Source organism: Anopheles ziemanni, chromosome X (assembly GCF_943734765.1).
Source record: "Anopheles ziemanni chromosome X, idAnoZiCoDA_A2_x.2, whole genome shotgun sequence".
Lineage (NCBI taxonomy): Eukaryota > Metazoa > Arthropoda > Insecta > Diptera > Culicidae > Anopheles > Anopheles ziemanni.
Genome location: NC_080707.1, coordinates 7,451,384 through 7,474,572, shown reverse-complemented (window position 1 = coordinate 7,474,572; position 23,189 = coordinate 7,451,384). Strand labels below are relative to the sequence as shown.

Below are 23,189 nucleotides of genomic sequence, written 5' to 3'. Positions count from 1 at the left end.
GCTGCCCAGAAAGCCCAGAAGGCACATTCCTTGGCAGAGGTGTGGTGGGGAATATAGGGGGGGGGGGGGGGCCACCATCTTCGAGCTCGTTTCCGAATCGTTTTACGGGGCGTTTAAACGGTCCGAAAGTGGCGGCCAGTTCTCTAGCCCTTCCGTATCGAGCGTGCATCCTCAGCTGCATCCTTCCGAAATCTCACACAAACACACACACACACACACACACACACATACACACACCGTCGCCACCCGCTTGAGTTGGTTTTAATTTTCGGAGCAAAACTCCTCAAATAAAACGGTACAACTCGACCACCGCCGGAGCGGCTCTTGATCTTACAAGAGAGGGGGAGAGGGGGAGGGGAGGGGAGGGGGATGGGTTTAGTGATAAAAATTCAAATATTCATCATCGTTTTTCGGCACCCCGCTTTTTCCGGGGCCAGAGACCATAGGGCCAGAATTGGCGTCGAACTCCTTCGTTGAAGTTTTGCGCGAAAACCAACCGAACCGAAACCAACCCCGGGGTGGGGGGGGAGGCGGGCGGAACAGGGACGAACGAGACAGGGGCGAGCACACCGGTGGACACTTTCCCCCCCCTCGCGAAAGGGGTGGGGTTGGAAAATTAGACGCGGGGTGGTTTTTCCGGGGCGCGAAAGGGCTCCGTATTTATTTTCCGTTAAAACAAACTTTCCGTCCGGGGCTAATTTCTGTTGCTGTTTTTCCACGAGTCTGCCGTTCTGGATGCTGCCCGGTTTTCCCTGCCCCCCCCCCCCCCCCCCCCATGCCGACCGTTTGTACACGCCGAGCTTAACACTGAGTCGGCAACATCCGTTTCTCGGTGGGGCACGTGATGAATGTGACGAATTGCGGGCGGAGGGTTATAAATTTTAGCTCTCTGTTTATTTCAATTTAAATTTCAACAACTTTTAACCCACCCGACCTGTGATTTGCTGCACTTTGATTTTCGTTTACGATAAGCTTAAACGTTGCAGATTTGAAGTAAATTGTAATTCCAATTCAATTTTTAAATTGGAATTTTATATCATGTTTATTTAAATCGGGTTGAACATTCATTTTGCATTCATGCAACATTCATAAAAAGGTTTTAACCAATATTATATCCCACTTTATTGGTTTCAATAATTCTGCGTTCAAATCTCGTATTAATTTATTTATTATAAAACATTTTTCCTGTAAATTAGACACTCCTCACCTTTATACTAACGTTAGATTTGGCATACGTTTTCATTTGTTTCGTGGTGTCTTAATAAGACTACTGTTTCACGTTTGGTACAACTTCTTATCTCATGTTTACTTCTTTTTATAAACAATCATAAAGCTTACATTTATATAGCAAAACAGAAATACAATTCTATCAATTTAAAATTAACAACAATTTGTGTGAACCTAGCTTTAAACCGTAAACCTACACTGTTCTCTGAAATGCAGAGAATTTGAACCAAGAACAGAATAGCAAGCAACATCTAAGGCTCTCAACTTGAAAAAAAACATGGTTTCAAAGATTCCGTGTTCAAATCTCTTGTAAACTAATTTATTCTAATACATTTTTCTGTAAATTATACACTTCTTGTTGTTCTTTCAGCGTTAGTTTTGGCACACATGTTATTTTGTTTCGTGATGTTTTAAAAAGGCTGCTGTTTCACATTTGGTACAGCTTCATTCGTGTCTCATTTTTACTTCTGTTTTTAAATGATTGTAAAGTAATGGTAATTAATTGATGATAATTGGGTTCGTAATGGGTGTTCTACATTTCGTTTAAATACTTTCTTCGTTGGTAGTTTTTTTTTCCTACCAATTACAAACGTTGGGAACGAGAATTTGATATTTAAATCTTTTTAATTTCATTACCATCTTTTTATTTCAGCGTGTTTCATGCGCCATACATTTAAGTTTCACGTTTAACCACTTTTAATTAAAATAAAATGCGCCGAATTTGGTTTGATTTGCATCTAAAAATAACTGTCGGGTTACTTTCCATGTCAGCTCGTGTTTACCGTTACGTTACCGCGATACTACGACGATTTCTCAAGCACGAGACAAGTAAATAACCCGATTACTCCACTTTAGTGGAGGCACTTTTTTATTTGTCAAAAAAAGCCCGTTCTACTCACGATGTTTTCCTTTCACCTCCGTTAGGAATGGGTCAAAACTGGTGTTGCCACCCTAATTCCCTAGGCCAAGTGCAAGCCAGAAACTGCAACCCCGGGCTAAATTCTTCACTTTCCTACTAAACAGCTATTACAATATCACCTCGAACTACCTCGATTTTTCCCCCGCATTCGTTGAGTTTCTGAAGCGAATTAAGCATCAGCAACCGATACGTCTTCGCATGCCGCAACAATTTGCCAGTTAGTGGGAAAGTTTACTTTTCCTACGGTTCGCTTTTTTCTTTTCTTTTTTTCTCTTGGGGGAAGAAAAAAAAAACTCCACTCGAAACTTGCGCGCCAAAACTACCGAAATGTGCTTTCCGCCGGGTCAGACGGTTTTCCACCTGAGGGCGGGAGTTTTCGGGACGGCGCAAGATTTACAAACCTCCTACGGTGAACCTACCCGAGGTGTGTGGGAGGGAGAGGGGGAAGGGGGGGATATTTTCCGGCACCGGAAACTGGCAAGTTTTGCAAATCGAAATGTCGATCATCGGATCGATGTCGGGCTGAAGCATATTGATGGGAAAGCGTAGCAAAAACGAACCCGGGGGTTGGCGTATGTTGCGTTTTCCACGCGTGCCTGTCGGGAAAACTGTCGAACGAATGCCAACGGTACGCCGACTAATTGGGCCCACATTTGGGTCAGCTTGCTGCAAGCGAGAGGAATGAAAAACGAAAAATAAAACCAGCCAGTACAAATAGGTAGAGTTTTTCCACCGTGTTTTTCTAACCATTTCTCCCTGTGCTTTTTCTCGTTTTCCACAGCCCTGTCAGCGGTTAGTTGGGAGGAATGGTGGACGTATGATGGCATCTCCGGTAAGTAACCGAGCGACTCGTTTTTGCAGAAAGATTACTCCCAACAGCTTAGCTTAGCGAAACACTGGACCAAAGTTTTGCTACACAACTTCATCGGAAGGAAAAACACAGGGAGCGAGAAGGAAAGAGTGTCAACCATATGATTGTTTTCCCACAATTAATTTTAATAATGAATAGGTAGCAGCTCAGCTTCCTTCGGGCTTCGGGCCGACCAGCTCGAGATAACAAAAACTCGAGCAAAACTCGGAAGGAAAACCGAGGGGGAAAGCGACACAGGACGATGACTCTCGGAATGTAACCCATGGAACATTGCATGGTTGGTGGTGTGTGCCGTTTTATAACACAGAACAAAACCAACGCGGCAGAAATGCCGCCGGAAATTGGGTGGAAAATTACTTCCAAATGGAACAAACAAACAGCAGCAAATAGGGAAAATTCACACTTGGTGGAAAGCCGCTGTTAATTTGTGCAACGCAGTGTGGAAAATGTAGATCTTTAATCCTTTCGTTTGGAAAGCAAATTTTAATTATTGAAAAGCTACTCAACGACCAAAAGGCAACCTGTTTGGAAAGCTATCAAATAAAAGCTGATAAACGAACTGGTAGGGCCATAATGGGATTGTTGTCTGGCATTTGGATTGTGCATATGATCCGTTTTGTTAGTGAGAAAAACTCAAAAAAAAAACAACAAAAACAAAAGCCTATCCTAACACATGCACGCGCTTTTCCATGTTCGCCAAAACCAAAACAAAAACCAAACCCACCAGACAGCTTGTTTTTCGTGTACCATTTTTGGTGTTTTTATCGCATTTTCCACAACCCGCCCCCCCTCCCTCCCCAAATGAGCGTGGGAAACTTTTCAAACCCCGACCGAATCCTGTTGCTTTTTTACGGCCAATATTTAGGGCATTTAGGCCTTCGTCTCTTTTTTTTTTTTTGTTCTTTCCTCCACTCCCGCGCTCTCTAGCGTGCGGCGCGTTTCTCTAAATCGTTTTCCCTGTTCAAATTATGTTTCCATTTTCCAACCCATGGTCCCGCAGCGGTTTAGGGGCGGAAGTCTTTACTCATCCATAAAATTATCATCCCCTTAAACGCACACCGCACTTCAGTTGATTTATTTGGTGATGGTTTGTTTTTTTTTTCCACATACACTACGGCACGGGCAGTGTTGAAACGATTCTTTTTGTTGGTGCTAATGGGGTTTTACTATTGCGATACTTCCAAATGAAATGTGTTTTTTGTGTTTTTTTGCATTACACTTCCTCCCTTTTGTTGTTTTATATTCTCTTAATTTATTTTCATTTATAATAAGGTTGAGTTTTCTACATTAAATGTAAGTGTCGCAAATCAATTACAAAATCATCGACCAATTTAAAACAATATAAATTGTTCTTCTGCAATTTCTTTAAAGTTTACCAGAAATAACTTTAATACAGAATAGACTAATTAAAATTAGTTTTGGCTTACTAGATAAAATAGACTGGAAAAAATGCTTACTATAAAATAATAAGGTATGAAATATTGCCACAACATTATTTTACAACGCATTGTACATGAAATGCAGTCATTCGTATAGTAACTTAATGTAATACATCCTCGTTTTAATAAGCCTGACTAGTTTTTGTTTTTGACTCATTTTGATATAAGTTTTTTACTTTACAAGGTTTTTGTTTACATAGAACATAATAAACTTTACAATAGTTAACTAATTTTAAAATAAACTAGTCTTTTTCGTTGTTTTTCTTCAAAGGTTTCTCTCACTATGACTTTCTTTTTCATAGCAATACATTTTGCTCTAGTTAATTTAGAAATTATCTACTTCAGTTCCAGCAATGTTTTGTTTTTCGTTTAAATCTTTTTACAGTTCTTATACATTGTGTGCATTTCGCTTGTACCTTGAAATTAGAAGTAAACCTTTAAAGTGGGATCTTCTTTTCATATTGTGTTTTCATAAAATCCTTTTCATATTGTGTTTTCAACCTGAATCTTCGGTTTTAATTTAGGCAGCATTAAATCTTTGATTAATAGTATTCCGAAAACGGAAAGAATGTGTTGCTAATCAAAGGGGAAATTTAGTTTTCATTAGCTTCAAATGAACCTACCAACCTTTCCCTTCCCTCCCGTCCCCCCACCGAAAGTAAAACTTTGGCGTTTTCAAAAACAAACCGTGGGGAAGTATTTTCTTTTGGGTTCCATTCCGATGGGCCAAATTTTAAGGACGAAATTCTTTTCATCGTCACACACACACACACACACACCAACGGGCTTCTTTGCTCCGGGTTTCGGTAGCTGACGATTTGACGATCTAATAAATATCTCGGACGCCCCGCTATACGGAAGGTACTCACGGTACGCGAGGAATCAATTTCATCACGAAAAGGAAAACGATCGCGTAATAAATTCCTTGCCAGGTGAAGTGGGTACCTTTAATTTCACGGAGGAGGGGTGGGAGCGACCCGTTCATCTCCTACCCCCGGGAGGTTGGAAAGCCATCTTAATCACTTCGAAGCGGGAGGAAAACGGTAAAGTTTCGGGAACTGCTGGAAACTGCACATTATTTTTTATTAAATGGTCTTTCCGAGCGCACCTCGTGAAGTTGCTGGTAGGTTGTTACGGCCCAGCGAGGGCAGAAGGAAGGTGCAAGGGGAGGCTGCCGGTCAAGAAAACAATCTGCACTTCGACTTCGTCGACCCCGCGCGCCCCCGAACCCGAACAAAACGATGGAAAACTCCTACGTGCCACGTGCCTCCCTCCCGAAACGGGCTTTCGGTTGTTCGACTTCATTCACTTGCGCCAACCTGTGTGTGTTTTTTTTTGGTTTGTTGCCCGTGTTTTCTTTTTTATTCGGCTCCTCCACTTTCCGGCGAGGTAGTAAAATTTGCATTTCAATCATTTCGAGCCATTTCGGGAGCGGCTTTTTCTTTTTATTTGATCTCGGCCGAACCTCCCGAAACTGCTATCGCCGATCGAAAGATTAGATCGTTCGCCCTTTTTTGTCGAAGCCGGGGTTTTTCATTCGCCCCCCCGGTTTTCTAGCATCCCGTGTTTGTATGTGTTTGTGAGTGTTTTTTTTTATTTTTTCTCTCTACTTGTTCTCGAGAAAATAAGATGCAAGGCTAATAAAACCAACCGTCGCCTTCTGAGGGGCGCTCATTTCCATCAATCTTGATCTTGCATCCGGGACGAATTAATCGATCCCGGTGCCGAACACCGAACCTGCCCCCTGTGCTCTTGCTCGATGTTCCGTGCCGGTGAGCGTCTGCTTTGCAGCAAAGCAATTTGTTTTTTTTTCCTCCAGCTTTTGTTTCCGTCGGGGGTTAGAGGGGGTTGTTTAATTTCCATTCTCTTCCTGCTCCGTTCGAACGTTCAAAAACGCTTCCTATAAATGAAACGGGCCAAAGATAATTCTAACGACACTCACCGTCGAGCTTTCTGGGGGTAAGATGTACCCGCCCGGAGTTTTCTTATCGATTGCATCATCGCCTCGCCTCATCGAGTCACTGTTTCGCAATCATACCGATCATTAATGATCTGTTAACCGGCTCCTCTCGGTTCTGCCGCAAAAGCACGGTGCGCGAACTGCTGAGTAATTCAAATTAATACCCCAACGTCGTAGGCCCTGAACAGGCTGAAACTTTTCCCAACGCCGCGCGTCGACAAAAAGGATCGTTTGCTTCACAAAAATCTACTCTCGGGCGCGCGTTCAACGATGGCGTAATTATCAGTGTGAATTTTCGCATCTGGACTGTTTGCTTCCTTCGGCGGTGTGTTTGCCCTTTTTTTCGGTTTGCTTCCCTGTTTGCTTCTTTTTTTTTTTCACCCGCCCGCCGGCTCATTTGCTTGGATTTAGCCACAAATTAATGCGCTCACCAAATTGTTTTCCACCTCCCAAAGCTCCGCATGGGAAGACGTTCTTCTACCTCCCTTTTTTTTTTTTGTTTCGAGCCTCATCATCGTGAGCAAACAGAATCGGGCCGCTCGAGATGGTAATCATCATCGAACGTAAATGCAGATGCGGTTCGCCGGCCGTTTTTTTTCCATCTCCGCACGCTGAAAGTACGTAATCTTTGTTCGCGATGTATCATTTGCTGTCATTTTTATCTTTATCTTTAATTGTATTTGCCTCTATGGTTACTTTAAATAGATATATTTTATTTTTTTTTTTGGTTTACTGGAAGCGATTGTTTTATTTTTAAAACATTGCAATGTTTATTGCTTAAGCAAGCTAAATTGTTTTATTTCGTTCAAAGAAACTATTAAATAACTACCTGAGTCCCAAGCAGTAGCATTCAAAACATTTTCGAGTTCTATGCATCATAAAATTTTCTAGGTAATAAATAAAAACATTAAGATTTTGTCTACACTTCCACTCAGACTTTAACACGTTGACTGCCACGTCGACCACAAGTGGGTGACAGCAAAAGTTAGTTTTAACGATTTTTGGACCCATAAGTAAATGAAAATGCAACATAAAAACTGTAGAAATATTAAACACAAGTTCTTCGGGAAGCTAAGTCTAAGCTAAGTAACCTTCGAAAATCAACGGTTCAACCAATGTTATAAATACATTGTATTTCAAAAGATTGTAATAAAAAAGTAAGCTAAAACCGCTTGACAGTCATTAAAATTGAGATTCAATCATAATTTAGCTTCATGTTATTTAAACAAATGTTTTTTATTCGTCTTATTTTGCGCGGTATAACTACATAAAAACACAAACAAAGAGCATTTTTCGAGTTTCGCAAAGCAAACAATAAAAAAGGAACAGTTCTAAAGCGAAATAAGGTGAATGAGTTGATAGGCACAGGTTAATGTTGGATTACATCTAAATAAAGAAGGCTTTAGTGAAAGCGGTATAACTTTTGTGGTGAACCGTTTATAATGTACCATTTATGTAGGTACAAAATTAAAGTAATCATACCATTGCAAGATGTAGGTAAAGATGTGAAAGGTTATTGTGATGGTTTCCATACCTCAAACGATTACAATGCGCTCCACGATTTTATGGCTACAACAAATTCGATTCCTCACAAACATTGGCACAATGTCAAGCAGTCGAAGGAGGTACAAGGTTTGCCGTTTTTCCGCCAGCTGATCTCGTTAAGAGTCACTTCCTAGCCAACCCTAGCCAACTCCTCCTCGTTCGTGAGTAACTCCACCCACAGCCCACAACCTTTCAGGCCACCAGGGGCCATCAACAAGCAGCGTAGAAAACCAACAAACTTTGACCAGCAAAGTGGTGGCAACCGTCAAAAGGAACTAACATTTTTTTAGTCCCGATGAAAAAATACTCCCACACACACACAATACAACACATGAAAAACTCCCGTGGAAGGCGAATGAGGGAATAAGGGAAGGTGGAAAGTCCATCGACGAGTTTTTCCACCCAAAACGGTACCACCGATACCTACTTTCGGCGATGATTTGGGAAGAAATAAACGAACCTTTTTTTTCCTCCCCCCGCTTGCTTGCTTGCTTGCGCAATGCTTCTTTTCCTTAACTTTCGCTCTTTACAGGCTTTTCCTTCTCGTTAGTTTGATTATCATTACAGCCAAAGGTGTTTTCACTTCCTCCCACCAGCCGGTGGAAAACGCTACGAGTGTTTTCAGCCAGATTTCGGTTGCTTTTTCTTCATACGTTTACTTGTTTGAAAAAAAAACAACCCCACTGCACCTGGGAAGCTGAGCGAAAAAAACTAAGAAAAATGATAGTTCAATGCATCGTTATTTCTTTCCTTCGCTTTTTCTCAATCCAACTTCTTTCCTTAAGGCTTTTTCTTGCTTTCTTTTCTTTCTTTTTATAGTTCCGCAAGACTTTCCGAGGCAATATTTGTTTTTTTCTTTCTTTTTTGTGATGTTCTCGTTTGCTCCCGGAGAGACCTTTCTTGATGTGCACTGAGTCAGTTCCATTTTTCGGGAAAAGGGGCAAAAGAGGCTAATGCTTTCACGGCAGAAATGTCATTCCGCCGACCGAAAAAGGAATGGTCACGTAAGTGCACGAACGTGACTCAGCACGCCTCCCTCCAATGACCAGCTGGGAGTATGGATGTTTGTGTACGTGTGTGTGTATGTAGGGGAAGAACAAAAGACAAGAAAACCATAACCCGCGGCCGCATCCGATCTGCTGGGAGCTGGGGAAAATCCCGGTCCCGGTAAGCCGTGGGGAATTATGACTCCACTGCCAGAAAACTGCCCAGCGAGTGCCGGTCAGCAGATTTGCGCAACATTGTTCCCCTCTTCCACTTGCTCGACAAATATTATTTAAAGAAGAAAAAAACCGAGCACCAAAAGATAAACGTCATGAAAGGAGGAAAAACTGGCGACTGGTTCCGCGCTAAACGATTTATCAAGAATTCATGAGCAATCAATGTGATTTGAGACGTCGCGCTCTCCGTGTTTGTTCAATGTAGGGCAGAGTGGGGCCAAAGCACAACGACCATTAAACATGTTTAAACATACAATTGCTTGATTTCTTTTTATGTAACGCTCAACCTTTGTATGGTCATTGGAGAATGTTGAAATATAAAGTAGAAAAGTAGTTTTGTCAAATTTCAAATAAGAGTAAATTGAACTGATGATTTGAACAAATGCCAAACTATTTTACATTTTTGAGCGAAATTGCTTTTGTGCAGCACTTTTCAATTGCTAGATAACAGTTTATATGTTTTACAGCCTAGACACCTAGAAACACCTAGACCTTTCTTTTCTCGTACACTTTTTCCATCGAGCCAACGCTACTGTTAATAAACTTTTCACACTTTTTCTATCAACTTCTCCTGGTTTTACACATTTTATTGTAAACCATCATGGAAAAAAGGAAAAGATAAATTTTGTTTTATCAATATCTTAAAAAAGGTCATGTACAATATATTTAATTACGACCCCGGGGTGACAAGCAGTCAAAAAACGTTAGATTTGACGGAGTTTTACAATCTTTCGTTTGAGAAAGCTTGAAATAGAAACTACCCTACTTTCGTTCTACACTTTTGACTTTTCCGATGAAATTAATTCGCCCTGTAGAAGGTTCAGAGTTCATGTGGTTTCATTAGTCCTCGAATATATCAATAAATAGAACGAGTTGCACGATTCTGAATTCCCAAATCCTTCTGAATACTAAATAAGTACAACAGTTACGACATTATCGTTACAAGAGGATACGTTGAGAAGATGTTTTTAAACAGATGCTTTTTGCAACAACATCACAATGTTAACCCTCATTATACATTCCTTGTGGCTGATTATATTTTAAACACGAGTTTGATAGCTTTAACAATGTCAATTAGAACACCAAAATCAGTATACATTAAGTAGTTTTTTAAAGAAATATATCGTGTAATATACAGCTTACCTTCTGTTACTTTTCAATTTGAAAGGCAATCGAAGACAAGTCATTTTATCTGAATAGATCTGATTCGTTACATTTGACATTTAAGTAGCACACAAGTTTGCCCCATACTGCTCTTCTAACTACGAGTGATAACAAAACCCTTCCGCTTCTTATGTGGCACAACATCCCAAAGTGCGACAGGGCCTCTTTCGAGATTCGATCCCACACCTGTGGCGTGGTGTTTCCTCGCGCTACCGCTGCACCATGGGCACCTCGTCAAAACAAAACCCTAGAAGCTAACAAAAGCTAATCGGTTTGACCAACACTTGTTTGTGGCTTCTTGCAGGGCCCGCCTTCTGGGGCTTGATCAACCCGGAGTGGTCGCTGTGCAACAAGGGACGTCGACAATCGCCGGTCAACCTGGAGCCGCAGCGTCTGCTGTTCGACCCGAACCTCCGCACGCTGCACATCGACAAGCACCGAGTGAGTGGCGGGCTGCAGCCGGCCGGAAGAGTGACGGGAGACGACGCACGTACCAGAAGAGTAATGCCCACTAAATCCCCCTTGTCGTTTCCTTCCTCCCCCTCTTGCCAACCAACACCAGATCAGCGGGACGATCGCTAACACGGGCCACAGCGTCATCTTCACGGCGGACAACGAGACCATCTCGGCGTACGGGACGCCGCAGGTGCCCGTCAACCTGACCGGCGGGCCCCTCTCGTACCGGTACCGGTTTCACGAGATCCACATCCACTACGGCCTGCACGACCAGTTCGGTTCGGAGCACAGCGTCGAGGGTTACACCTTCCCGGCCGAGGTGAGTCGCACTGGTACGGCGCGAGTTCGCGATGTTCGAAGCTACTACCCGCGGCTTCCCTATTGCAGATACAGATCTTCGGCTACAACTCGCAGCTGTACGCTAACTTCAGCGACGCGCTGTACCGGGCGCAAGGGATTGTCGGCGTCGCCATCCTGCTGCAGCTGGGCGACCTCTCCAACCCGGAGCTGCGCATGCTGACCGACCAGCTGGACCGGATCCGGTACGGCGGCGACGAGGCGACGGTGCGACGCATCTCCGTGCGCGACCTGCTGCCCGACACCGAGCACTACATGACGTACGAGGGCTCCACGACGGCGCCGGCCTGCTACGAAACCGTCACCTGGATCGTCATGAACAAACCTATCTACATCACCAAGCAGCAGGTAAAGCACCACAGATCTTCCTTTGCCTTCCGGCGCTTGTCTCTACTTCTTCTCTCCTACCTCTCCTACATCTCCACCATCAGCTACACGCACTGCGGAGGCTCATGCAGGGCGGACCGGATCACCCGAAGGCGCCGCTCGGCAACAACTTCCGGCCACCGCAGCCACTGCTGCACCGTCCCGTGCGGACGAACATTGACTTTCGAAACAAACTGGAAAAAGGGGGAAAAATATGTGCAACTATGTACAAGGACGTTCACTATAAAGGTAGGTTGCGGGAGGACCGAAAGGCGTTTTGAACCATCCGTTCCGAGGCTGGGATGCGATTCGACTCCAAACCGAACCTCTGAGTCCGATCCGAATCCTTCCTGCGTTGGAAAACAAATAAAACCAATTTAGTTCATTTTGTTCTTCAACTTTACGAGGAACTGAACTCCTAACTTTTGTGAGATTCACCTGGACTAGGATAAATCTTCGGGATTCACGAAACTCTCAGTTAGAGATTAATAAATCTCCAAATCGAAACCAAGATTAATTGAGATTCATGAATCAGAATCTGAATTACCCAACTCTAGTTCGAACCAACACGCAGAGTTCCGACAAACAGGCCTTAGCTTAGGAGTTACAGTATTTCCAACACTACCTGAGTTATAGCAGGGAAAGATTCCGTCCATAGTAAAACACCTTGCAATTAGTGTTGTGTTGGAAGCGAAAGAGGTACCTCCAGTGATTCGCTCACTTAACTGAGCGCACTCTTGCGCTCTTAGTTGGAGGTACCTCTTTTGTGAGCGATTTCCGCTCCGAATAGCTGTACTGAGCGCTACGGGGTTTCATAAAGCTCGACAGTGCTCTTCAGATAGAATATCGATATCGATCTGTAGAGCTCTTAGGAGCAAATATCGCTAGCGCTCTGTATTGTGTTTTGCTCGAATAAGAGCAACCCCTCGTGCTCCGCTCTCCAAGGCGAGTGAGAGTGACTCGCTCTGCGCTTTAGAAAGAGCTTCTTTACTCAACATTACTCGCAACGTCTAGGAGCAAACCGTGAACTCCCTTTTAATGATCTTTTCTTTTCGACTTCTTTGCGGGCTTTTCTTCTCTTCCGAACCAAAGCTAATAGCTGGAAACACAACTGAACGGAGGCGGCGGGAGCAGGAGCAGTCGGATCGCGAGCCGAACCAGCAGGACGACGATAGTTTGGTCGTGTTCGTACCGTGAGCTCGATGGACGGAGCCAACCCAGACGGTTCCGGATCGGATCACCTGGCGGAGCGGAGCGGCCAGCGATCAGCATCAATGTATGTTAGCATGGATGTGTGTGCGTATGTGTGTCTGTGAGTGTGTGTGTGTGTGTGTGTGTATGTGTGTATACGAATGATAAAGGGTCGGGGCAGGCGCATCGGTAGGAGTGAGCTTCGGTGGGGGTTGCTGCAGGCGGTGAAGAAACAAAACCAAACCAAAACCAACTCCAGCGTGTATCGAAGGATCTTCCAATCAAAATCTTGTCCTTATGAGGTTGTCTGTACGTGCGACCAATCAAATGATTGCAGGTAACTCCTATGTGAACCCTCCCTTATGCTATGCGAACCTCTTCAGTTCGTTTCTAATGTTTGTTTACTGTGCCTTCCATATGTTCGTGTTTTAAAGGATGCCCGCTTGACTCATGTCTCAATGTTATGTTTTTAACCTAACTAGTACCCCTGTTTACCTCCTCGATCAAAGCGCTTGCTTAAATCTTCAAGCTGTTGAAGGGCAAATGTTTAAAGGTTTGCATCTTCGATGAGGTAATGCAAAACGCTAACAGAACCGAGCTTCTTTTGCCGTTCAATATCGGAAAGGTATCCAACCAGTGTGGAAGAGAAAAGGCACATCGAAGGTGCAAACCAGACGAGTGACGTGCGAAAAAAAAAAAAAAAATGGTGAGAGTCATAAACGAGCGTCCTGATAAAGTCCACCCAAAGGCAGGACTGCTCAAATCCTTGCGGCGGAGTTCCATTTTCCTAGGACGCGGGGTAGCGAAATAAAAGCAACCGGAACACAACGTCCCGCTGCGGGCTCCGAGGCTGGGACACCGTCGGTGTTGGTCCCGGCACGGTAGGCATCCCCCCTTGGCGACAGGGCGAAACTCTATTAAAAGTTTCAAATAATTTGTAAATAATATTAATACAAGCTGCACGTCGTGATCACGGGCACGCTGTGGACAGGCTAGTTGCCCCGGTTTGTTCCCCCCCCCCTTTCCACACCTTTCTCGTCCTCGCACCGTGGGGAAAAGGAGTGGGAGGGGCAAGATATAATGTAGCCAGTAAATTTTAAAGCTGCCAAGAGCTGGCTATAAACATTGAAATAAAATTTAAAACACCGGACAACCGGGAATGGACCGAACCGGAAGGCAGGTGTGAACCAGGAGGCGAGGTAAGAAGAGGGGTTGAGGTGGAAAAACAAGCTACAACTACAAACTGTTGCCGAAGGTACCGAGAGGTTCCACGTGCTGGAGCTGGTAGTTGTTTTTTTGTTTTTTGCAGTTCCCATCCTTCTTTCGCCATTTTGCTTACCCGGTTTTCTACTCCTGTTTTCTACTCCCGTTTTCTACTTCCCCCTTTTTGATGCCTCTTTAGTTGCCTTTTTTTTCCCCTTCTTCGGTCCATAAAAACTAATAGGTAAAAAGGCTGCCCACCCAGTTGGGGTGGAATTGAAAAAGGAATGTGACTAAATTGAGTATCTTGCTTTTCACTCGCTTCCCGTTTGATGGTTAAGGAGAGAGAGAGAAAGAAGAAAAAACCCCATCCCCAATGCCCGGGATGCGCCCGGTGAATGTTTAAACTTATGTTCCTTTCACGGAAAAACCTCTCCCCCCTACCCCTTTTCCGGTGGTCGACTCCCCCTTCCCCCCCCCCCCCCCCCTACCCCCTTCGCTTCACTTAAGCGTGCAAAAATGTTCGCAAAGTGAGAGGTCCCAAGTGGAATCGAAAACTGCACAGCAAACGGTGGATTCTGGGGGGGAGGGGAAGCGAAGGGAGGTTGGTGAATGGTTGTTAGTTACACCGGAAGTTTATCCATCTTCGCTGGGGACTCGTTCGCCGAATATATGTTACCATCCGAATAATTCTCCAACCCGCGCGTGGAAAAAGTGTTGGGTGGAAAAGGTAAATAGTTCAGGTGCCAGGATAATGAACTTCGCACTGCAAACACACCGGCAAGGGTGGTCGAAGGAAAGCGAGAGGGATGTATGATGGGGTGGGGGGGGGGGGGGGGGGGGGGGGGGGGAAAAAGAACACCCCGGAACGGCGTAATTGAGTACGCGAGATAGGACGATAATGTTGCCGCCAGTTCGGAGGCGATGTTTTTCCGAGCATAATTTTTGATAAATTGTGTTGCCGGGATGTTGCTCCCCACTTCGCAACACTTTGGCGGGGGGGGGCGGGGCGTAGTGGTGCATGTTTAGCATTATTGACAAAGGTTGGCCAGCGCGCCCCAGAGGCGGCCGGAAATTATCCGAAACCACGTTACGAATGGGTTTCCCCGAAGCAGAAACCAGTGCCGGAAACGAACGTGACTGATAAATTGTTCGTGTTTCTCACGAACCAATTCATCGTACAGTCAACAATATTTTTATCGTTTTATGGTGAAAATTGTTTGAATAGTAGTTTTTTTTATACGTTTTCAAACATTATTAATAATGAATCAAAAAACATTATTATTATTAAAAGAAATTAAAACTTTATTTCGATTAAAATATTAATATGCGTAAAAAATTTCCTTAACAGGATGACTAAACAGTAACTTACATCTCTTAAAGAGGTTGTTGCTTGGAAGCTTTGTTTTAACGCTTTACACATAAATTTATTGCTCAATCTGTCTATCAATCTGTAAAATAGTTCATGAAATTATATAACTAAGTTACGAATCAGCGCATGTATTGTTAAAAAACATTTAGCTCTTGTTGAAATATTTGTGGTGATCAACTGATTGATCTTTAGTATGATTTAGTTTGTTTGTACTGATTTGCAACTTCTTTTCGTGTGTACTTGCACACTGCGATCAAACTGAAGATAAAAGTGTCATTGGTTCTATTTTTTTTCATTTTATGTTGATAATTTCATATGGTAGTCTTATGAGTCTATCCCATTTATAGTTCTTTGTGTCTTAGTGAGGGCAATATATCAATTTAACATCTAGTTTTAGACCAAGGTATACGACAGTTGCTCTCCAGTTTATGGTTCTCCCATCAATTTGTTTATTTTGGAGAGGTTTTATGTTACTGTGTTTGTTTAATTGTTACGGAGGGAGGTTTTCGAGGCGTTTATTTTAATTTTCCAGCTCTTGAAGTTGTCGTTAAACTTACATAAATAAACTTTGTAGAGTGAGATTTAGGCCGAGTCATCGGTGTAAGTCCCCATGACACATTCTCTTGTGGTGGGAATATCAGAAGTAAAGATAAAACAAAATTAAATGGTAACGCCAACCAGCAATGATTCACAAAAAATATTAACGACTTTCAACTGTTTGATGATTCGTTTCGAAACTACTCCACTTTACAAACATGCCAGCTGGATTGGCATGGTTGCCCTCGCAGTTCAAGTGCTGAGATATTACACAATGATGCATTTTCCTCCAAGAAATCCAACGATTCTTGCCATTCTTCGTCTCGTTCAACAAATACTTCGTTGAAGTCACAAGAAAAGGACAAAACGGGGCAAAAAGAATAACCCGCTTCAGCCGAGGGCAGGATATCCGACCGGTGTTCCTTTAATTGACACACCAAAGCGCATTACACAATCTCGGCGAACACTTGCACAAAGAAATTGCGCGCTCCTTTCGCCAGCGGAAAGGCAAACGGAATGGAGTTAAAATTCCAGGATATCCTGGCAGGCTGTCATTAATCACCGCCATGACATTTTTCTCGGTTTGCGACGACGGAGAGGAACCGAAAACAAAAACCGGAAACTGAGCAGGGAAGATGGGGGGGGGGAAGGAAATGGGTTTGGTAAAAGTAAAACAAAAAAGCTGGGAAAACATTGGTTAATGAAGTTCATTCCGAACGCTGTTCGATTGTTTCACCTGCCCGCCAGAGGGAAGTGGGGGCATGCCGAGGCAAAAAAAAAGGTCCGTGCTGCGGAGTGCGTTTCTTTTCCGGTGTTTTTTTTCGCTCTGTTGTTACATTTTCAATAAATTCTTTGGTAAATCTATTGCTTTGCGGAAATTTACACTTTACGCTCCCATTGCTTGATATGAAAAACTTCTCTTTGTCCCTTTCGATTCGAGATTCTTTTTTATCCTCGCTCCGGATGAGCTGCTGGAGGGTTTTTTTTTATTAGCAATCTACCAAACATTTTCCCTTTTTCCCAACATAACGGATCGTTGAACCGAACGAGACAATAGTAGACGGGGCAGACAAAAAGCGTTCGTCCATTGGAGGTAGCTTTGATTTGGCATAAGGGGGTTCGCACTGGCACAAGGGCAACGGCACCCTACCCTCTCATTTGGGGGTTCAAACTTTTCTCGTTTTCCTGCCAGTGAGCAAACGCGGCCTCGGAAAATAAACATGATGGTTTCGACTCCCGCTTGCGGCAGCCTCGAACCGAAGCAAACCAACCTTCCGACGCGCAAAACCACATTGCAGCCGACCACCGACCGGGCGAAGTTGTACAATTCAGAAGCACTGTAAGATAATGGGCAGGAGGAGGATGCTGCCGGCGCACAGGACGCGCCTTCGGATGACGCTCCAAACGGGTTGCCGAGCGAAGACGAACGAACGGTAGGTAGCGAGCGATGTCGAATGCCTCTACCTGTGCGTGGTCGACGGCATTGTAAATATAGAATCATCATATCTATACGCAGGGATGGAGGAGAGAAAGAGAGAGAGAAAGAGAGAGAGCGAGTGCAGTAGATAACCCTATCGAGCACGCATGGAAATCGGTAGGAATAAAAAAAAATCAAACCATACACACCAAAAACCTTAATGGAAAACGAAAAAAACAAGCATGCCGCTAACATGAATAGCCTAACACTAACGCCCAGCCTTCTTACTCAACCTTCACGGACCGAGCGATCGGTGGATGGAACTTACAGCTACGCTTATCAAAAACCGCAAACACTTCCGCAAAAGGGGCTAAACTGAACTGATAACATAATCAACAACGCATGGTAGGTAAAGAGGAAGAGGGAAAGGAGAGAAAAAGCGGGAGACAACAAAATAAGTAAATTAAAAAGAGCAAAAATGGAAGAAACAAAGAGAGAAAGAAAGCAAAGTAAAAGGAAAAGTGAACTATAAGCAAACACTCATCAATGAAGATACATAATAGACAAATTACAACAAACAAAAAAGCAAATAGACAAATAACGGTAGTACTAACTAAACGGGAGATGTGACAAATATACTATGCTAGTTAAAAAAGTGAACAAAAGGGCATTAAACCAATGTACGCGCTACAAAAAACTTTCCTCCCCCTGTACCCGAACAACTCGTTCTAATGAGTTGTATCAAACATATCCCAGCAGCATAATGCCATTGGTTTACGGGTTTATGTTTCCATTCGGTTGTTCTGGTATTTGCTGTTTGTTATTATTGCCTGCTGCGAAGTTGAAAACTGCAACGGCACGCACAAACTTTATACTGAAGCAGATCGATGGAGGTATTCGAGGTCAGGGGATAGTGAATAGAGAATGGAGAAAACGGACACAATATGGCGACTGTTGTTGTTAAAAACCTACGAGATTGAATTGCCCCGCCTGAGTGCGTACAAGCGAGGGGTGAAACAGTAGAGATATCAATAATCTAGGCAAACTTAATCACGCAATGAAAAATCTACTGGAGAGTGGGCAATTCGCTGAGGACGAGCGGCAACATTTACTCCTCCGAAGCGGAGGCGAAAAGAATACGATTGTTGTGAAGCCTTTCCGCTTGCAGCGCAAACTGGCAGACAAATATCCAAAAAACCAAATTCTAATCTATACATATACACATCTACTACCTTGCTAGTGAGCCGGAACAGGGCACCGGAACCGCAGGAAACGTTTGCTAGACGGCGTTGTAAATGCAGATGTAAGACGGTGGAACGGGAATACGAATCGCAGGTATCCGGCCACCTTCCGACGTCGTTTTAAAGTGTGGTTAGGTATGTGACGGCCAAAGGCATATGTTATACGCGCCGTCGGGGCGTTCCTCTCGCTTGCAACATGTATCTCCCAGGTCAGGTCAAGGCACCGCGGAAGAAAGGAATGTCCGACGAGGACCGGAAAGAGCTTCCTTCCACCAAAAGTGCAGCCGCGTGCTACAGTCGCATATGGTTACAGTTAAGTAAAAATCGTACTTGAAACAAACAAAACTCCCGAGTTGTTCTCCTTTGGAACGCAACCGCATCCGAAACGTCATCCCGAGGCGAAATCCTCCGTTAGGGGGTTCAACTCTACGTCAGCCTTCAACCATCGATTAACGAATATTTATGTCGCACATAGCATTCTTCTTGTAAAACCTCTCCCCGGGGAAAAGGTAAGTCAGAGTACGACGGATATGAACAGAGACTGGGAGATAAAAACGGAGAGAATGTCATCCAGTAAGAAGAATGGATAAGGTCTCCAGAAAAGTAAGGATAGGATAAAATTAATATCATCTATTTTCAAGCTTAAATCTTGTTTACCTTATTCGTTTCCGGACTGTTTAATCAACGAAAATAATAGTTTCATTAAGAAACAAATAAATAGTAGCAAACAAAATCTATCTTAACGCTAAAATAAATGATTATTAATTATAGTAAAGAGGCGCTAAAATACCTTTGATCCAATTAATACTACAACAACTTCCTTTCAAGACTAAACAAATGGCAGTATGAACAGTTTTTATATCATTAAAATGGATGTTGTGATATTTTTTAAACAATAATAATTTTATTCAACAAATAGTAGCGAGAGTTAAAAAACTATTTTAAAATCTTATACAACCTTTTGGAAATAAATAAAGTTGTAATAAACAAAATCTCTTAAATCTTAAAGCTAAAATACATGATCATTCATTATAGTAAAAAGGCGTTAAAATTCCAATTAACACCAAAACAACTTCCTTTCAAGACAAAACAAATGGCAGTATAGTGCATTTTATATTTATTGAAATGTTTCCCAGTTGGAAGCCAAGATTGAACTTGCTTACAAGCTGGCGTTTTCGTCTTTATTTACTGATGCACAGCTTGCTTGATTTATAATATTTTACTTAGCCCAGTTATTGCGATATTGTTTTGTACACTACAGCAGTATAAAATATTTCAGAATAATTGAAATTGATGTTGTAATATTTTTGAAAACAATAACAATTGTATTCAACAAATAGTAGTTAGAATTTTTTCGTTTTTAATCTTATACAACCTATTAGAAATAAATAAAGTAGTATCAAACAAATTCAAGTTTTTTGTTAAAATAAAACATTAATAGTTAAAGTAAAGGATTAAAAGTTAAAGAGGCATTAAAATACCTTTGATTTGATTAACACCGAAGTAGTTTCTTTTCAAGACACAACAAATGGCAGTATAAACAATTTAAAAATCATTGAAATTGATATTGTAATGTTTTTAAAAACAATAATAATTTTATTCAACAAATAGTAGTTAGATTTGCAAATTATTTAAGAATCTTATACAACTTTATCATAACACAATAAAAACTATTCAACTAATTTCATCAGCTTTCAGCTTTGAAAAAGTTCTAGACAAAAGTTTTTGAAACTTAACACGTGAACTATGACTTGCTTCAAAGATTTTACACCTGTGGACATTTTAGATTTTACAAAAAAAGAACCTAAAACTCACTCCTCGTTGCAACCCCTAGAGTGGTTTTTCAACAAAAAACATATTCTAAATCTGATCGCGTCGGTACGGTTTCTATTCCATCACAGATACTCTTTCAGAGCCACACATATTCCACCGGGTTTTAACCTCAGCTCTTAGCTTTAAGTGGATTTGCTCAATCATATTAGGTCGGTCCAGTGAGTGGCTGTGTGTGTGTGTGTGGGTTTGTGTGTGTGTCAGGCAAGGTCAAAGCCAAAATTTCACGCCCAAAAACCTAACCGGTGGATTGAAAGGACGAGAAATCTCTTGCAATAATCGAGGATCCCCGAATCGATTCACCTTTGAAGATGAAAGTTACCGCTTCGCAAGCCGGCACGCCACGGTATCCGCTTCCGGTGCTCCCCAAAATGCTCCCTTTTAAATGTATACAGTGTTTCATAATAAATAAAATCACTACGTGACGCGTGTACGGAATGAGGTTGGAAAAATTTGCCCTCTGCCTCTTTTGCCTCCTGCGTTCCGCTTCGGAAAGGACGTTCGCTGTTCGCTTTTTTCTTTACAAGAAACGTGCTCCTCTTCCTGTCGAAGTTTGAGGATATTTGTCTGTAATGATTTCTTCCCCCCGCTACTCCCCGTCGACACACCGACCGTGTAGTCCTATGGGTGAGGGTGAGATGATGGAGGCGCAAACTTTCACCTACCCCTTCACAAATCGCTATCTCGAGTTCAAAGGAGATCCTCCCCAAACGCACCGTGTCTTCTGCTCCCTAAATCTACCGATCGGGGGCTCAACTATCCTCGTCATTCTTTTCCGCATCGCTGCGAGAGTTAACTTACGAGTGGCGAGCCCTAAAACCTCCTCCCCCCCCCCCCCCCCCCCCCCCCTAACCTAACTTTTAAGATCGACTCACCTTGGGGACTACTTATGCTTTCGTTTCCCTTTAATTGCTGCAAACCATGTTTGCCACCGGGAAGATTTTCCACCGCCATTTGCGATAAACTTTCGGCCAGTATATCGACGTCCGGCTACCCAAACGATGTGTGGTAAGTGGCGAAAAAGGGGGTTGACCGACAAACTTTCCAACCCCCGCCGGCGAAATATGTCACGCGCTAGGCTTAGATCGCTGAATGATTCATATGGGGTGCCGTCGGGTTTGGGAACGTCTTTCGGTGAGTGGGAAAGTTTATTGCTGTTTGGTTTGGTCGACACTTTTAGCGCAGAGGTTTTCTCTTTTTGGTGTTGTTATTATTTTTTGTATTATGCTGACAACTTCTCGTACCAAGCTGGTTGTTGTTTCGCATACCTTATATGATTACCATTTTATCATTGAAAATCGCGAAGGTTTATTAGTCGAAAGGCCAAGCACCGCAAAGCTGGATACCTTGAGACTATGTACCGAGAGTTGAACACACCAACGTTAAAACAAAGCAACTTAAAAAAAACTGGAAACCTTCATTCGTGTTAAATCGTAAGAGAGTGAAAAAGGAAGATGATGAAGCTTATAATGCCAGAAGATTTAAAAACCAAATAACTGCAATAAAATCATAGAAAAATGTGTTGTACAAACAACAACATTATCAAGAAACAAACCATAAAGTAAAAGGTAAAAATATAAAACGATAAGAATCAGGACAGCGTACATCAAACATCGCCACATTAAAAAGGTAAATAAGTTGTGTTACTTTTTAGAATACCACCTCATTTGTCCTCTTATTCATTTTTAATTAAATGTGTTTGTTTCTTGAATATAGCAGCAGGACTTTGCTTAGAATCCAAAGCTACCATCGACAAAAAAAAATTATCAAATTATCAATTCTTTTGATTTCTTTATATTTTTAAGTCGACTCTTACGAAGTTTTTAATGCTTTTTGACCTAATGTGAGTGTTTTTGTAATGTTTGATGGCGAATAAATAATGTTTAAATGCTTAGAGTGTTTCGTTTTTGATAGTGTTTTATAAATTTTATAAGCTATACTATCCTATCCTGCAAAATACGACAGGAAGTTTTCTCACCCTGACAGATTCATTTTTCTTAACCTTTTCAGCTGCGCTTTATGGTTTGATTAATTTATCTGATTCCCTAAGTTAGTTGCCTTAGCTACACAATAGAATCAAATGTAGTTCCTCGTCGTACAAACAAAACGTGAATGTCAAAGTACACCGAGCTCCGGAGAGAACATTGAGGCTACTTGTCTTACGCCCGTAAGAGCGTAACACAATTCTTCATCAAGTTGTTCCGGCGCTAGAAATAGAACAGGGAGCTGGACACACGTCGACTTCCGGTTCTAGAGCTCGGAGAATCAACACAGCGCGAGGGGCTATTGACAACATTAGTTCCTTTTTATTGTAGTTACCGGCGTGGCTCTTGAAGGATTAGTGGTCCCGCAGTTCCCCAGCCTACCGAACCCGAGCCATCAGGCGTCGAACGCGTCAACACCACCTCCTTCAAATCATCATTTACTCGACGCCGAGGCGGAAAAGCCCTGTCCAGTTGTCCATGGGTCCAGGGTCGCTGCACATTTATTTTCATTTTAAGCTCAATCGTCACCGGGTTCCGTCCATATCCCCCCTCCCCCCGTGGTCCGTGGTGTGCTTCACGATAAAGTGAGGTTTCTTTTTCCACGCCACACCAGGATCACACGTGTCCCGTTCGGGCGACACTAACGCCACCAACCGGGATCAACCACCCCCGCTCCGAGTCTCCGGCGCTCGGCGGAGAAAGCTCTCGGGACACACCATAAACTGCCCGGAACCGGCCAGTGCCATCCACCATTAACGGGGACCGGGGAGGGGCCGTGCGATGGCGGCCCAAACAAACATTCATTCGAAGCGTCTGAAAGCTGTCACCTTAATTTAATTTATTGCCATTAAATGCTCAACCTTTTGCGCCTTTCGGGCTGCCCGGCTGCTTC

At 43.0% G+C, this 23,189-nt stretch overlaps 1 protein-coding gene across 1 annotated transcript; it reads left to right on the top strand.

The window, feature by feature from the left end:
• Positions 1–945: 945 nt before the first annotated feature.
• LOC131290874 (carbonic anhydrase-related protein 10) lies at positions 946–12,639 on the top strand (the record flags this gene model as incomplete). The annotated part of the gene is made up of 7 exons (XM_058320059.1): positions 946–979; positions 2,928–2,978; positions 10,650–10,786; positions 10,908–11,120; positions 11,189–11,506; positions 11,590–11,773; positions 12,617–12,639. Coding segments are annotated over 7 exons (960 nt in total), but the record flags the coding sequence as incomplete, so codon positions are not given.
• Positions 12,640–23,189: the final 10,550 nt, after the last annotated feature.